The sequence below is a fragment of the Lactuca serriola genome, chromosome 9, assembly GCF_051521515.1.
Source record: "Lactuca serriola cultivar US96UC23 chromosome 9, Lser_US96UC23_V15, whole genome shotgun sequence".
Classification (NCBI taxonomy): Eukaryota; Viridiplantae; Streptophyta; class Magnoliopsida; order Asterales; family Asteraceae; genus Lactuca; species Lactuca serriola.
In genome coordinates, this window is record NC_136416.1 from 7,044,506 (window position 1) to 7,060,690 (window position 16,185).

A 16,185-nucleotide genomic window follows, 5' to 3' on the forward strand; every position below is an offset into this window, starting at 1 on the left:
AGCTCCCATTACAGGGGCAAAAATGATAATTTTGAGCCCCTATAAGCCTTAAATTGTGGGCTACCACCAATCCACCATGTTTTTAAGTTGGTCAAGAAGTTATTGGGCTATTCTGTGACTTTGGGCTTTGGGCCTGGGGTGTTACACGTAACACGTAAGTAGAAGTATATAACCAGTATATTGTTCTCATCCTTTGATTGTCTAAAAGGGTGTCCTTATAATGATCTATAAAGATTCAAGTCTTTTAGGCAACAAAAATCATACTAATATGTATTCATAAAACTGGAGTGCAAGAAAATACATTAAGAAAAACCAATACAATTTTAACTTCTAAAACCTGATTTAGACATTGATTTGCATAACGGTTCACTAATTTGTAAGTACTATTTTTCTGTCATTGATTATGAAAACTAATACATGGGGAGAGACAAAAATAAAGTGATATAATGTAAGATATCTTACATACCTCATAATATTTTGAGCATGTAGGCTCCACTAAATTCGTTCTTGTGCTAGCATAATCAAGATGCTACAAGTACTCTTCATCACTGTCCTCGTCAAAATCAGAATCCGATCCATCATTTCTGGGTTCCATTAAAGTATTCATATCAAATGACGAATCATCTTCCATCTCCTCCATATCAATCGTGTCGTAATTCATCCGTTCCTCAAACTTGGCATCAGAACAGTTAAGAAGCCAAGCAAGAGAACATTTAAGTCCCTTTTTAGCAACCATCCGATGCCTTGGTCTTATAGTCGACTCCAAACCATAAGTAAAAAAAGCCGGAAAATCAACCAACTCATCCAACTCCCGTCCCATCTTGCTTTCAAAATAATCAAAATTTAATTTCATTATATCCATATTCAAAGCAAGCAGTTGTGGACACCCAACAACCATCTTTTTCACTTGATCTAATGAGAACCCACAATTTTTCAAAAAATCCACATGCTTGATAACCGGTGTGTTACTCAAGCTCACAATCTGTGGCATTTTCTCAATAATTTTCCCAAAATCTTCATGACTGAAATCGATTATGGAATTGAGGAAGCTTTGTTGTTTTAGTAACCTTGACCCAAGGTCCAAACCTATGATTTCAGGATACTGTGCAATGACAGAGGAAATAGACGCCTCCCTGACACCAAATTGTTTTAGAGAGTTGACATTTGGTTTGACTTTTTGTTCAAGTCCGAACCCGAGTATGTGGGGCCGTGTTTCGATTAGCCTGGCGACAGCTAATGTTGGTATCCCTAAACTTTCAAGATAATCAACAAAGGGTTTAATCACTCTTCCAACTCTCATTCCAAGAATCTCTGGATATCGAGTCAAAACCCCACCAATTTCTCTTCTTGCAACTCCAATTCCCACCAAATAAGCTACAGATGTGCTCATTGTCCCTTCAAGTTTATACCCCAAAACTTCCGGATACTTTTCAAGAACTCTAGGAATGTCATTTGGTTTGATGTCCATGCCTTCTAGATATTTAACAACAGGTGCAAGATCTACCACAACACTGGCATGAAGAACTTGAGGGTATCTTCTCAAGAAATCTGTCAAAGTAGATCGCCTAACACCCAACTTACCTAAAAAATCAAGGACTGGGATCATGTTTTTCTTGACACTACAACCGAGGACAAGAGGGTAATTGTTAATGTCTTCGATTGTTAACCCTAATGTGTGAAGAAAATCAACACGTTCTTTCATGACATCAACTGTTACAGGAAGCTCCAACCCATCAAGCTCATCTGGTTCTATACCGATACTTTTTAAGAAATCATAAACACGGGCTCGATTTGCAATCCTTTCGTTCTTCATTTCTAGTAAGCTAGCACGGCTGTATATTGATGAGGATCCTCCTTGTTTTCGGTTCATACGAACAGAGTCTGATTTGGAGTCTACTGAGTTTGATGCATATGGTCTACTGGAAACAGAACATTGTAATTTTGTGATGAAATTGATTCTCTTCTGGTATTGATTTGAAATCAGTATAGTTGGTGTTAGAGGCTTGCAAAACGTAAGGGTAGATATCTCATGCTGCACGATTAAAATACTTGATTTTGGAATATGATTATAGCTTATCATCTTCATGCTCACTGCACATCCAAAGGAATCTGCACCACAAAAATAGCAAATTAGGAATCTAGGGCATCAAAAGGAGTACATGAGGAACCATCAGGCTTACTCAAAAGAACAGATGAGCTTCAGGTTCATTGTTTACAAGAAAAACTTTAGTTTAACAATTATGATGATAGTTATGGACTTACGTTAATACTCGGTGATATTAGATATAAATGCAATATAAACAGAAAACTAAGAAGCTTAAGAATAAACACTACAAAAAAGATGAGAAATTTGAACTGTGCATTGAACATACATAAACTAGGTTTGTTCACAAAAACGTAGAACAAAACTACAGATGAATTCGAGGTCCTTTGTGTTGTACAAGAAACATGGAAATGTAACTTCTAAAAGAAAGATTATGATAATACATGAAATTATGCTATAGGCATAGCATACATGCCTTCTATTATTTTCTATTCTCTTCCAAACTGTAAATTTTAAGCATAAATTCAACACAAACAGAAAAATAAAACCCTAAGGATAATCAGTGACAAGAAGATTTAAAAGTTGAACAACAATCAAACATACAGAAATGTACAATTGTTTACAGCACATTGAACGAAACTGCAAACACGAAACAGATGATTCAAGGATAACTGTTTAAAAGAAACATAGAAGTGTAACGGTTACAACAATAGCGATTATGATAGAGCTTGTAATTGCGTTATCAGTTTATCCCTTCTAATCTTCTTTTCTATTTCTGTGCCAAATTGCTGATAAACAGTGATATTAATTATTAAGAGGGTGTTTGGCTAAGCTTATTTAAAATGATAAGCAGTTTTTAACTTATAGCTTATTAGTTTCTAGCGGTGTCAAAATGGACTTTTTAAAAAAGTGTTTGGATTAGCTTATCCGGTGTCAAAACGCTATCTGCTGATAAGCACTTTTTGTGTTTAACAAAAATAAAAACTGCTTATATGTGTAAAATGACCAAAAAGGGTTTCCTTTTTACATATAAGCATCTTAAGAACATCATTCAAAAACACTAGGAGGAAAGCAGTAGCATCTATTGTTCATTCCCAAGTTACCACCATAAAAATTCAAGAGTTAACATTAAAACATGTGTATTAGAAATGATAAGTGAAAACATGCATAAGAAAGTACTATCCCTCTCAGGCATTTCATCAAACAGCTTGCCTGCAAACACATTCCAATTTTTTACAGAACACTAGACACATCAGTTTCACACATTTGAACATTAAACACAATTAGCAAATCAGTAGCAGCAAAATAGTAGTAGCAAATCAATTATCAATGAAAGTAAGAAATCATTCCAGGGAAGAACTTGAATTGACGATTGATATTAAAAAAAAATACTACAGAAAATTCGTATGTGAAAAAAAAAAAAAAAAAAAAAAACTTTTGGATAAAAAGAAATCGACCAACAAGGCGATTTCAAAGAAAGCAGAAAAAAGAAGAAAGAAGTGCGAAAAATGGAACCTGGGGTTGGGAGCGACGGACTTGTGGCTATCGAAGGTCTCCGGCCGGTGGCTTCACAGGGGAGGCGACGGCGAGCAGGGGGAGTCGACGTGAAGAGCAGACAGCGAGAGGCTTCATTATTTGATTATATCTGTGGATATAGTCCCTCTTCTATGACTCAACTGTGAATTACTGAATTTGGCCCCTCGTTAATGACTTATATTTTATTAAGTCCGTCTTCTATGGCTGTATACTATTTCGACACCCACATAAATATAGTAATGAGAAAACATAAAATATAAGCAAAATAATCGATTGGCAAGGTCTTAACTCTTTAACATATTAAAATTCATGACCCAATTCAAAGGAACAAACCCTGAATAAAGCTACTGAAATGAAAAACAGACATAAAAAGTAGTTTCTAAAACCTAAAACAAAATATAAGACTAACCATATAAAGCTCATGGAATGAAAAACAAACATAAAAAGTTGTTTCTAAAACCTAAAACAAAATATAAAACTAACCATATAAAACATTTTGTAGTTTACCGAGTTACCCTTCAAGTTTTTTATATGTCCCAAAGATAAACACCTAAATAATTGTTGGAAGACAACATTAGATTCGTCTTATATAAGTTTTTTTTTTTTTTCATTTTACGTTGCATTAAAAAAGGACCTACAACTCTAAAAGACCATTCTTCCTCTTAACTGAATGATTACCCTGTCCGCTTATTGAGTTAAGTGAGTATTTAACATGTTTTCATTACAACCGCACACCTATCATGTATCATAAATTCATAATGGCTACAAGAAAATCAAGCATTTGACCCCTTTCTAACAAGTAGAAGATATAAATTGTGTTATAATTTTCATGAAATGCAAATGCTAGAAGAAACAAAATTGTGACAGCTGAGAAAGAAAAGGGTAAAAATTCAAGTTGATACACAATCCACAACCCAACAAATCCTTCAACGGTAATGATACAGATTACTTTCTATTAAGGAGTAAGGAGTAGAAACTACTTAATGGCCATACATATATATGATATATGATATGAATCTATCGTTTTCTTCGAGTTGAGGTTGAGGAGCTTCTTCGCTCAGCTTCTCTTTCAGCAACCAAAACAGAAAACTCAGCAGCGAGCATCTCGTGTATATTCAGACCCTTGGAGCTGCTCATATCAACAACCTCCTGAATCACATCAAGTGTAATGCTAAAACCCAATGTAGACAACACCCTGATAGCATTTGCAATCCTACATATGTTTTGCCTGGTTTCTAACGGAGTGTATGCTTGTTCTTGTTCTTCAAGGGTTGTTTGGGATTTGTTTGGGGGTTTAATCAGTTCGTCTTCCACCATGTTATCTTTAGTTTCAACATGTTCACCAACCCAGATGAAGCCATTACAACCAAGTATGAGGTCGATTCCATACTGTTGTAGATGATGGAAATGCTGTTTGCGCCTCTTTACTAGATATGGAGACACTGTCAGCATCTGACCCCTTTCTAGCTGCACGTGCAAATTACCATCATCATAAATCCTTAAGCTATAAAAGAAATACATCTTCCATTAACATACACCAACAAGCTCACAAAATGACAATGTCTTGGAAGGAATTAGAATCTTTCCATACTTCTGGACATAAAAAAGGAAACATAAACACAACATGTCCACATATGTTTAGTAAAGCAAGCCAAACCTTTCCATATTTCTGGCTCCTTGCTTGCAGTTGTAGACTACCATCACGCATGAAATCACGGACTTCAGCCTACAACAAACAACATACTGATTAATGTGGGCATTCATCGAGTATAAATAACACAGTGAATACTAAGGTGTTGTTTCTTTTTTACAAAATGGACTTAACTAAGTGAGTTGCATATGAGTTTTCTTTTTTACTTAATACAGGAAGGAGAAGTTAACAGAGAAATTCAGGAAAAGAAGTCTTTCCCTATCCCTATTAAATCTAACTTTTTTATATAAACTTGCATTTATCCAAGTGTATCGTCTTTTTCTCAGATATGTTATAAACATCATTTATCTGGACAACACTTCATTTTGGACAAGTAAAACACATGAAGGAGGTAAAAAAAAGGCCTTTCTTGTTTCAATAAAGGCACGAGATTTATGGGCTTACACAAATGACATCATTCTCTTCAAAAATGCTACGCATGTTGAGCTCATCAACTGCAGTCCGTCGCCTCTGCCAATTTAAGGATGGTCATGAGAAAGAGAAAAACACAACAATCCAAACAAGTTTGGAAATAACAAAGAAACAAAGTTGATACTTGATAGGTACACTAATCTACAGATCATACATCTTTCTCGCATTATATAACAAAAAAAACTAAGCCAGAAAGCATACATAGAGCAGTATTGACAAGTCATACACGTTAACATTTACCATATGACATATACCTGGATTCCATCAGGCAAATTCATTGAAGAAAGCATCAATACCGCATCTTGGCTAAAATTAATCTCCAATCTCCACCGCTTTGGAGCAACCTTCATATATATCATGAAAAACAAAACTCTGTTAACCAAAACATTTTAACGCAGCTGCTACAAATTTTATCTTCTCACTTGAGAAGAATTGCATATATGCGGATTAAGCTATTGGTATAAAACTAAAGTGAACAGAAGTAGTAGATCCAGTTAGGACTTGCCTCAAGAACACGGCCTACTATGATATCACCAACCTCAGGCTTATACCTACACCAATTTCAGATTCAGCATTAAGCATTTAGCTTCAACTCTTATGAAACATAAAAAATCAGGTAAATAGATTGCTGATGACCTGGCTCTCAAAGTGCGAACATAGACCAATTTATTTACACGTTCAATTACTCCACACACGGTTGCCACGACCTCACCCTCAAGCTCTGTCGTCCCATGACCCCTAAAATATTACAATATGGAACAAAAAAGGAAAAAATCATTTCAAAAGTTAAGCTTAATGATCCTATAAACCATGAATTCCATGATTCCTAAGACTATATTAGAATAAATGAGGTTTGTAACGACAAATTTGGTACTTGTTCATACTTTTCGGCATTGTTACATGAAGTACATAAATAAAAATCAAAATACACATAAAACACACAATATAATATGCATATGGAAAGCAAACATTAGTTAGGGTTTATATTTACTTGAGAACACCATCTTCTTGGTTAACAGGGATAGAATCGGCGACAGTGACTGAAGCATCAGAATTGGTTCCCGAAGACAGAGATTCCAACAGTTCCAGTGCTCTTTGCAGCCTTAGTTTCTGTGTTTGATTCAATGATAGCTCAATGCCTCTCATCTCTTCAATTGTGTTTGAATCTGTTGTAAGGAAAACAGACGCATAAACTAGGGGTGAGCATCAGGTGGTTTAGGCTGTTTTCGGGTTAGTCGGTTTGGTGTTCATCACAAAACCAGCCGTGTAATAAATTGGTTTAAACGGTTTAGTGGTAAGTCGGGTTCCGTACAAAAGCATTCATCATTATACTAACAAAAAGACCAATGTGGTTTGGAAATTTACTTAGATTTTGTTCACCAGTGGATATCATTATTAAGAACACGAATGCTCGATCTTGGTAATGTATTTTTTAGTCAGAAATCATTCATCGTTATACTAACGAATCGCTGAAATCATGTTTCTATTTCTTGCATATAACTCCAAGTCAAAATACCAAAAAGACTCTAAAATGTAAACTCTTCCAGACTCTTGTTACTCGATTAGCAAAGGGAACAACAACAACTTTGCAGCAAAATCAGAAATACAGATAAACAACTAGGAATATACTCATAACAAGGAAAATCAAAGCTAGGATTTCAGATTTTGTACCGAAGCAGGAAGAGAAAGTCGTAGGCTGAAGCAGGAGGTCGCGGCCGGTCGCTGTGTCTTCGTCGTCTGCAGTTGAGAACGCGAACGAGAGTTGTGCGAGAGGAGTATGAGTATCTGTGAGAGAACGAGAGTAAGGCCTCAGGTCGTCGTCTTGCTCTTTTTCTTATTTGACGCATGTATTGAATTTTAGTCCATAAACCTCTTAAACCCTTGTTTTCAATTACAAAAAACCCTACATTGTGTGAAATTTAGGCCCAAATTTTAAAAAGCTATATGGTTCAATCCGAACCTGGTTTTGGATGAAATACTTGACCCTGAATTATCATAGCAAAATACATTATTAAGAAATAAATAAATAAATAAAAACATATTTTGGGTTATTTATTGAGAAAATTAAGTAGATGAAATTCTTTTTGCCTAAAAATCATCACTTTTTTCTTTGACTCTCTAAAAAAAAGTTGTTTTTATGTATTATCGATATTAGTTAACGACATGGCATTTAGTGCCGAATCACTTGATGTGATTTGTCCAAATTTAGTACTGAACCCTTTTATTTCAATATGAAAACCAAACTAAATTCCAAATATAAAATTTAAATATTCACTTATATTTCTTTCTATTTTTTCTATGTATCCTCTTATCCATCTTAAATGGTAATATATGTTATACAAATATATTAAATTATTATTATTTTAATTAAATATAACACATGTCATCATTTAATATTGATAGGAAGAAAATATATGAGTATATTTAATTTCTCTTCTGGATAATTCATACCAAACCAGAAACTGAATCCCAATTTGGCTAAAATGATATAAAAGCCCTTAACTTTTCACATAAATGTTGGTTTACCATTGGACGTGTTTTAGGTTTAGTAAAGCTGGATGTTTTGTTTAGTTTGTTCATTTATACCTTTTTAACCGGTTTCCATGTAATCTATCAGTTACCTAATGTCAGTAAAACCTTTAAGTTTTTCAAAAATATTCGGATTTACTCTTAAGTTATCAAAAATATTCGGATTTACCCTTACTTTGATTGTTATATTTATTATTTTGATTATTAGTATTATCGTTGTTATTATTATTATTATTATTATTATTATTATTATTATTATTATTATTATTATTATTATTATTATTTTAAATGTATAAAAAATATTTTTATTAATTCAAATATATTTTTAAATATATATATATATATATATATATATATATATATATATATATATATATATAATTGTACTTAGTATTTATATACATTTGAAAGTCTATGTATTCCTTTAAAAATGTATTTATATATTAAAAATGTTTTTATTTGTATTTAGTAGGTATAAAAATATATTTATTTCATATAAAAATATATTGTAAACATATATATATATATATATATATATATATATATATATATATATAAGGTTTATATTGTATAAAAGATATAATTATAGATAAGTTTTTAAATATATAAATATATATTTATAAAGTTTATATTGTACATATAACTAAATATAAATATGTATTTATTTCATATTTATATGTATACGATAGTTTCTATATAAAATAAATACATATTTATATCTATTAAATAAATAAAAAAATATTTTTAAATGTATAGATAAGTTTTTAAATGTATAAATATGTTTTCGTTTGTATTTAATAGATATATTTATTTGTATCACATTGTATTTAATAGATATAAATATTTATTTATTGTGTATAAAAACTATCGTATACATATAAATATAAAATATATTTCTACTTAGCAAACAAACACCAAAAACTTTTTTTTTTGTTTTGGTTGATGAATCACTCAAATAATTAAAAAAATATTTTGTTTATATGAATTTTACCATATATATATATATATATATATATATATATATATATATATATATATATATATATATATATATATAAAGAGAGAGAGAGAGAGAGAGCTAGATTCAAATATTCCAACTAATTGTTGTGCGAATATCGTATGCTATGAGAATGATAAAGAAAATATGTTGTTTGAATATGTTCATTCTTACATAACTATTGTCATTAACACACATTCTCACTAATTAAATTGTCTATAAGGTTATTATACACTTATTATTATTATTATTATTATTATTATTATTATTATTATTATTATTATTGTTATTATTATTATTATTATTATTATTATTATTATTATTTCTGTCAGAATATTGTCATAATGTTTTATTGGATCGTATTATGTCAGAATGAAAATAAGTGAAAAACGATGTGTGAGAACAAAATAAATAATAATTAACGATAATGCATGAAAATGATGATATTTTTGTAAGGTTGAACGTATTCGCATTACTAAACAACTTATTCTCTTAGTAATTCTCATAGCATACGATATTTGTACAATAATTAGTTAGAATAGAATAATCTACGCCTATATATATATATATATATATATATATATATATATATATATATATATATATATATATATACACACATACACACACGTAGTAATATAAATACTTATTTATATAAAATAAATACATATTTCTACTTAGTAAACAAACACCAAAAACTTTTTTTTTGTTTTTGTTGATGAATCACTAAAATAATTAAAAAAAAATGTTTTGTTTATATGTATTTTACCCCATATATATATATATATATATATATATATATATATATATATATATATATATATATATATATATATACATGAAACTATAATATGTCCCTCGCTACGCGGGGGTTACGCCAATTGTTGTGTGTTTACTGCCGAAGTTATTTATGTTTTGTCTAAAACTAATAAAATTATTTTTGGAGCATAAAGAGAACAGTGAAAGGTTTGATTTTTTTTGGGTTTATGATATTCTTTGCTTTGTGATCCTCTTTACACTGGACATATGGACTGTCTCACAGAATTTGGATCAAAAGATATTTGTTCATTAGAAAGTGATTACATCATTTTAGATTACAGAAGTAGATGCAAAACATTTGTTCATTACAACGTCATTACATGATTTTAGATCAGAGAAGTTGATGCAAAAAAGGTTGATGCTGCAAAAGAGGCTGATGCTGCTTTCTCATGGTGTTTGATGGTCTTGCACGATTTTGTTGCACACTTCGATTGCTTCCGACATGTTTTCCTGCATCATCTCAAACATATCGAGCATCAACACCGTGATTTTGTCAAGGTCGGCGATGACGTGGGTGGTTACTGTAAGCTCCTTGTATGGTAGTTCTTCTGGGGCGTCATGTTATAGTGATTGCATCTGTGTGTTGATTGTTGTGTATGTTTGTTAGAGATTGGCTAAGGAGGTTTCATCGTCTGGAGGTGCCTGATAAGCTTCTGCATGGTGGTTTCCATGGTATGTGTATGGTGTTTGTTGGTAGGGTCGTTGATTTGGGGTTGTGATTTTATAGGGTGTAAATGTGGTGGTTGAGTTGCAATAACTATGGGGTATTCAATTTTCACCTGGGAACTAATGCAAATAGGCTGGTTGCGGCTGTGGTAATGGCGGTTCAGTTGTTATTTGCTTTTTTTGGCAGCTATAACCTTTGGGTTAGATATTGCATTTAGTTTTAGACGTAAATGTTTCTTTGAGTGTGCAATGTAAATAATTGCTTTTGTACTTTTTATATAAATGAAGTATTGACTTTTCTAACTTTGGACATGTTTTTCGTATATGTTTATTAAATATGTTGTAGATGGGGATTGTTTGGATATTATCGGTTTTTAGGTTAATGGGTGTAAATGAAATACGACATATATATTAATAAAGTGGTTATTTAGATTGGTTTGAATGACATTCCTTTTATATGTTTGTTATTATATAAAGTAGGTGTAGTTATTTTTATGGTTTTTTTATAAAAGAAGTAATGACTTTTCTAACTTTGGACATATTTTCCGTATCTGTTTATTAAATATGTTGTAGATGAGAATTGTTTGGATAAAGTGGTTATTTAGATTGTTTTATTTTTATGGTTTTTACGTATGTGTGTTGAGAAGGGTACCATGTATTTTAGGGGACATGGATGGTTGGTTTTTTTAGTGAAGTGATGTGTGAAATTTAGAGGAATAGCACGCATGCAACAGAAAGTAAATTAGAACAACATCATTCATGCAGAAGGAAATTAGTAGTCTTAGTTTTCAGAAGCTAGGGGTGATGATGTTATTCCTGTAGTACAAAAGATAGGCATATTAGTCGAGCCGAAAGACGGTTTTTACGTTGATTATGCATCATAGCTGTTATTTGTTGATCTGCTTTGCAATATTTTTTGGTGTAGGACCTGCGGCGCGTTGAGTGAAAGTCAGTAGGCTGTTTTAACATAATTTGGTTAAGATTTTTTTTTGTATGTGAATGTGTATATACCTATAGGGTAGTAGGATAGAGAACGTGTAACGTTTTGAGTAGTTGCAGATAACTCTGGTGATGTGTCATTTTGTCGCTTTCTTGTCATTCGGGTTGGGGCCGGTGTTGTCGGGATCGACGTGTCGGTCATGGTTGTTAACGCTTCGTGATATATTATTATAAAACGTATGTTATCTGGAGTTGATGCCCTAAGCATTTGGATGGACATTATTTTTGTTTCTTCTTTGTGATTGGTGATGGCCGGAGGTAGGGTGTTTCCGTTTGTGAGTGGGTTGTCGGATATAAATTTGTCAAGGGTTGACCTTAGAAGTTTCCGACATGATGTTTCTGACATGGTTGCTGAGATGGTGTCAGTAGCATCGATAATGATAACTGAGAATTTGTATCTATGAAGATGACATATTTATTAGTATTGCATGTGCAGAGTGATTAAGTATATTAGATTCATTGAAAGATGATTACGTGTAATTTGGTTTGTCGATTAGCCCATGGGCACTATAGAACCACTTTTCGCCTCTTCTAAAGATGGGATCCTTGCAAGTTGGGCATGTCGTTTGGTACCAGTTGTTTTGAAAGACAAAGTCTTTGATGGAGGCGCGCACAAGGAATGTTTTATCCTGTAGGTATAAAGTCATTTGATGTCAAAGAGTAAGATGATTGGTATTTGTGAATAGAGTAGTAGTCATTTCATATTACCTGGAGATCTGATTTGCTTTTTGTCCTCATTTCGTATAGGGTAGAGGGTGTCCCCGCTAGTGGTGGCAACGGTCTTGAGGGTCCTATAAACCTGATAGCATGGCGTTATTAGTATAGAGTGTCTACTTTGCTGGATATATTGTGTGCTCGTAATTTATATGGCTTACAGGTTTAGAAGAGATGTTGTTTTTGGTATATCGGGGTTGACATAGATATGTGTAGCATGTGATGAGCCGTGACACAGTGCTCCTAGAAATAAATTATTTGGATATTAGATATATCACCAGGGAAAATGTGACAGTTATTGATGGTATGTGTGTAATGATGTGTACGATATAATACCGTTAGAGATGGACGGTTTTAAGTTGGTCACTGCAACAACTGTTGTTGCGGGTGGTGGATGTAAGGACTCACGGTTGAACTTTTGTGGATTTCCTATGCATTCTTTCCATAGATTGATTGCGATTTCGCTGCCACTGATGGTATTGAAATTGTGTTTGGTATTAGATCTGTATAAGAGAACTGATTGTTATATTTTGTTGCGTGCGATGTATACCTTTCATCGGTTAATATGAGTAGGACGTATGATTCCCAACCTACTTTGGTGCAGTCTCTGATTTTCGATAGGACGTCGATGTAGTCTGAACAAAAGTAAATATAACTGTGTAAGGGGCAGGTATTGTATAAGGTGGGAAATTGTGATTAGTACCTGGGTAATAAGGCGGCATTTCTCTGAGTTCTATCAGATTTGACTTGGTGACGAAACGAAACCAAGTCTTGGGTATGGTCAGTGTGTCTGGAATGTGTTCAATTTCAGACATGAGGCCGACGTCAATGTAGAAGTCATTTTCGAGGAATTTGTATACTTGTCTAGCTTGGGGCAACTGTTATCTGATATGGTGTAACATTCAAAAACATTGAGAACAGATTCAATATAACTATGGTTGGTTCGTTGGCCAAGAATTTGTATGGCATCCCCCTATTAAAAGAAAAGATCACTGTAACATCAAATTTGTTTTGGTGGCGAAAAAATGTAACAAACTTATTTTAGATCAAGAAAAATGAAAAGTAAGTTGTATTTTCTGGAAATTAAAAAGTGCTCTTTTATTATTTAAATGTAGAATCCTCAATGTGTACAAATTCGTTGACAATTTTGTTATATTTTTTTGGAAACAACTTACAAATTTGTCAACAGCCAGGTACCAAGTTTCATAGCGTCGGACGTCGTGCTTCCACTTGCATAGTATTCTAACCTGTAAGGGACCTCCGATCCCATCTGTCTTCAGAGCTGGGATGTTGGTCATCGGTTGGTTGTGCTCTCTACTTGGAACAAATATATGGGAATGAGTGCTATATTCAGATGTGAGTATGGTGTATTATGTAAACAGATTGTAGAAATGTGTAATGTTAGACAGAGAGACAAAAAAAATAAATAAATAAATGATTTTTCAGATAATGGTTGATCAAGGGTATGACAATATGGGAAAGACGGTTGGTAGTGATACGATAGACCTCGGTTGAAGTAAATTTCTACAATAGATCCTTAAAACGACGTTTTTTGTTTCATTGTCTCGCGTCGGGTCAGTAGTTTTTATCAATATTTTTTATGGAATCCGGTGATGTTGCTCGGGATAGGGCAACGTAAAGTTGACCGTGTGAAAAATCGGGTTGTGCTAAATAGACGCCAATTCTACGTAGTGATTGTCCTTGGCTCTTATTGATGGTCATCGCATAATAGACCTTCAATGGGAATTGTTTTTGTGAGAAAGTGAACGACATGTCTGACGACTTATGTATGAACTTTATGCGTGGTATGTATACACGTTTTCCGATGCAAGTATCGGTCATGATGGTTGCTTCAATCACGTTTGGTAGCAACTGGGAGACTATCATACGTGTACCGTTACATAAGCCTTCTCTTTGGTTGATGTTTCGTAGCAACATTATGGGACAATGTATTTTAAGTGTAAGCTCGTGTGCGGGTATTCCTGGAAAGTTTAGATGGTTTAGGTATTCAATCGGATACAGGCCTTCAAAATCCGATGTATATTTCCCATTTCGTTGGATCATGTCCGAACTCTTATAGGTTCTACTGTCCGATGTAACCATCCTTAAGATCTATGCATTTATGTCATCGGCTATATCATTGGTAGGTGAAACAATTGTTCTTACAAAAAGGTCAACAGTGGTTGGATTGGTAAGTGCACCATCTCCATAAACAAAATCTATTAAGGTTTTTAAAGACTCGGAGCCAGGTGTTATTAGGAGAGAATTTGGGATTTGGATCAAACTTGAGTCTTGTGGGTCATCTTTGTCGGGTATGCCGATGAGTCCATCTCCAATACGTAGCAACCATGTTGCAAAAGATGATGCAAACATCAAACCATTGGTGGTTATTTCGGACGAATGTACCCTCATGTTCCTATATAAGATGCGAATGTTGAAGAATGGCCATAGGTACAAACTTGGTAGACTTAAGCGAATGATTTATGAACGTGTACATTTTGGTAGGACGGGAAGTGTTTGTCGGAAGTCACCACCAAGAAGAACGTATATGCCCCCAAACAGCTGTTCATCACAATCCAATACATCTCTAAGCGAACGGTCCAAAAATTCAAAGCATCTTCTGTCACTCATAGCCGCTTCGTCCCAAACTATGAGCAACGTACGTTGTAATAGATCACTTAGAAATGTTTGTTTTTTTATGTCACACGATTTTTTGTCTGTCAGGTCAATAGGTATTTTGAACCTTGAATGTGCTGTTGTTCCAGAAGGAAGCAAAAGTGATGCGATCCCGGAAGCAGCCACTGCCAATACTATTTTTCCTATAGACCTGAGATAGGAGATAATCGTTGTCCATAGGAACGTCTTTCCGGTACCTCCATGTCCATAAACAAACATTAGTATTTGTTTTCTATTTTCAATCGAGTCAACAACTGTCTTATAGACTGACAGTTGATCACTATTTAGCTTTAGCAGGAGGTTGTCATGTTGTCTTTTTAGGGCGTCTCTGTCATAGCGCATTTCTTCAAGAAGAAGATGATTCTCTAAAACACTGTGCATTCGATCCGAAGGAACCGGAAGACCAAAAACCGCCATTGATTTAAATGGGACGAAAGAACGGAGGGTGTGATCCAGATCGCTGAGTAGTTGTTGCTAGATCAAGTCTGCAAAGGAGGCGACATCCTTATCTGGCATTTCTCTTTTCATGGTGTATAAGTAGTCGTCTTTCATTTTATCACATGAACATTCCCATAGTAGGTGTGGGTTGCTAACTTCACAGAAAAACAATAGCTGGCAGAAAAGTGAGCGAAGTTGTGGCGAAGTTGCCCAGATAGATGCCTCTGTGAATGCAGTGAGCAATTCGGTATCGTCGCCAATTAGTTTTAGTGCGTTGCAAGCGGCCCTGAAGGTCGGGTAAATGGTACCGGAGACGGTACGTAAGTCTTCAAAGGATGTGCAACCCTTTTGGTGACAGAGTAGCATTCGCAGATAAAATAATTCGCCGGAGGTAGGATGAACAAAGACAAGCCGTCCTATCTTTTTTGATGACTCATCAACCCGAGGGCTCGACGACTTAGATGATTTCTCCCATTTGTAAGACTTTAGGTATTCTAGGTATGTAAGGTGACGGCCTGTTGGGTCTCTTGTGTTTCTGCGAAACCACCCTAGAAGAGTTGTGATGGTGCTCTATGGATTTGACAGAACTTCAGGTATTGTCGAGTCTTCCTTAAAAATTAGATGTTGCATATTTTCCTCATGCAC

The 16,185-nt window shown here is 34.0% G+C and overlaps 3 protein-coding genes across 4 annotated transcripts; all 3 read right to left on the reverse strand.

The window, feature by feature from the left end:
• Nucleotides 1-242: 242 nt before the first annotated feature.
• LOC145072710 (transcription termination factor MTERF4, chloroplastic-like) lies at nucleotides 243-3,714 on the reverse strand. Its single transcript, XM_079019175.1, has 2 exons — nucleotides 3,560-3,714; nucleotides 243-2,109 (listed from the first exon to the last, which is right to left on the reverse strand). Exon 2 carries the CDS (start codon nucleotides 2,084-2,086, stop codon nucleotides 530-532), a length of 1,557 nt encoding a protein of 518 aa, XP_078875301.1. The 5' UTR covers nucleotides 2,087-2,109; nucleotides 3,560-3,714; the 3' UTR covers nucleotides 243-529.
• A 671-nt stretch (nucleotides 3,715-4,385) lies between these two features.
• On the reverse strand, nucleotides 4,386-7,564 carry LOC145074900 (exosome complex component RRP4 homolog). 2 transcript variants are annotated; one of them, XM_079021230.1, is made up of 8 exons: nucleotides 7,374-7,505; nucleotides 6,694-6,868; nucleotides 6,339-6,440; nucleotides 6,208-6,253; nucleotides 5,957-6,046; nucleotides 5,676-5,741; nucleotides 5,238-5,306; nucleotides 4,386-5,047 (listed from the first exon to the last, which is right to left on the reverse strand). In XM_079021230.1, the coding sequence occupies exons 2-8, from the start codon at nucleotides 6,846-6,848 to the stop codon at nucleotides 4,598-4,600; spliced, it is 978 nt and encodes a 325-aa protein (XP_078877356.1). In that variant the 5' UTR covers nucleotides 6,849-6,868; nucleotides 7,374-7,505; the 3' UTR covers nucleotides 4,386-4,597. The 2 variants fall into 2 exon arrangements, with proteins under 2 accessions (XP_078877356.1, XP_078877355.1); XM_079021229.1 differs by lacking the exon at nucleotides 6,694-6,868 and having other exon boundaries at nucleotides 7,374-7,564.
• Nucleotides 7,565-14,907: 7,343 nt separating this feature from the next.
• Nucleotides 14,908-15,519, reverse strand: LOC145075304 (uncharacterized). The gene has a single exon (XM_079021595.1). It carries the CDS (start codon nucleotides 15,517-15,519, stop codon nucleotides 14,908-14,910), a length of 612 nt encoding a protein of 203 aa, XP_078877721.1.
• Between the last annotated feature and the right edge of the window lie 666 nt (nucleotides 15,520-16,185).

Coding starts and splice junctions, on each gene's coding strand:
- LOC145072710 (XM_079019175.1), bottom strand. CDS start 2,086: ATGAAGATGATAAGCTATAATCATATTCCAAAATCAAGTATTTTAATC.
- LOC145074900 (XM_079021229.1), bottom strand. CDS start 7,549: ATGCGTCAAATAAGAAAAAGAGCAAGACGACGACCTGAGGCCTTACTC. Junction 5,742..5,956: donor ATTTGCCTGATGGAATCCAG/GTATATGTCATA, acceptor TTAAATTGGCAG/AGGCGACGGACTGCAGTTGA. Junction 5,048..5,237: donor GGAGCCAGAAATATGGAAAG/GTTTGGCTTGCT, acceptor TTGCACGTGCAG/CTAGAAAGGGGTCAGATGCT.
- LOC145075304 (XM_079021595.1), bottom strand. CDS start 15,519: ATGGCGGTTTTTGGTCTTCCGGTTCCTTCGGATCGAATGCACAGTGTT.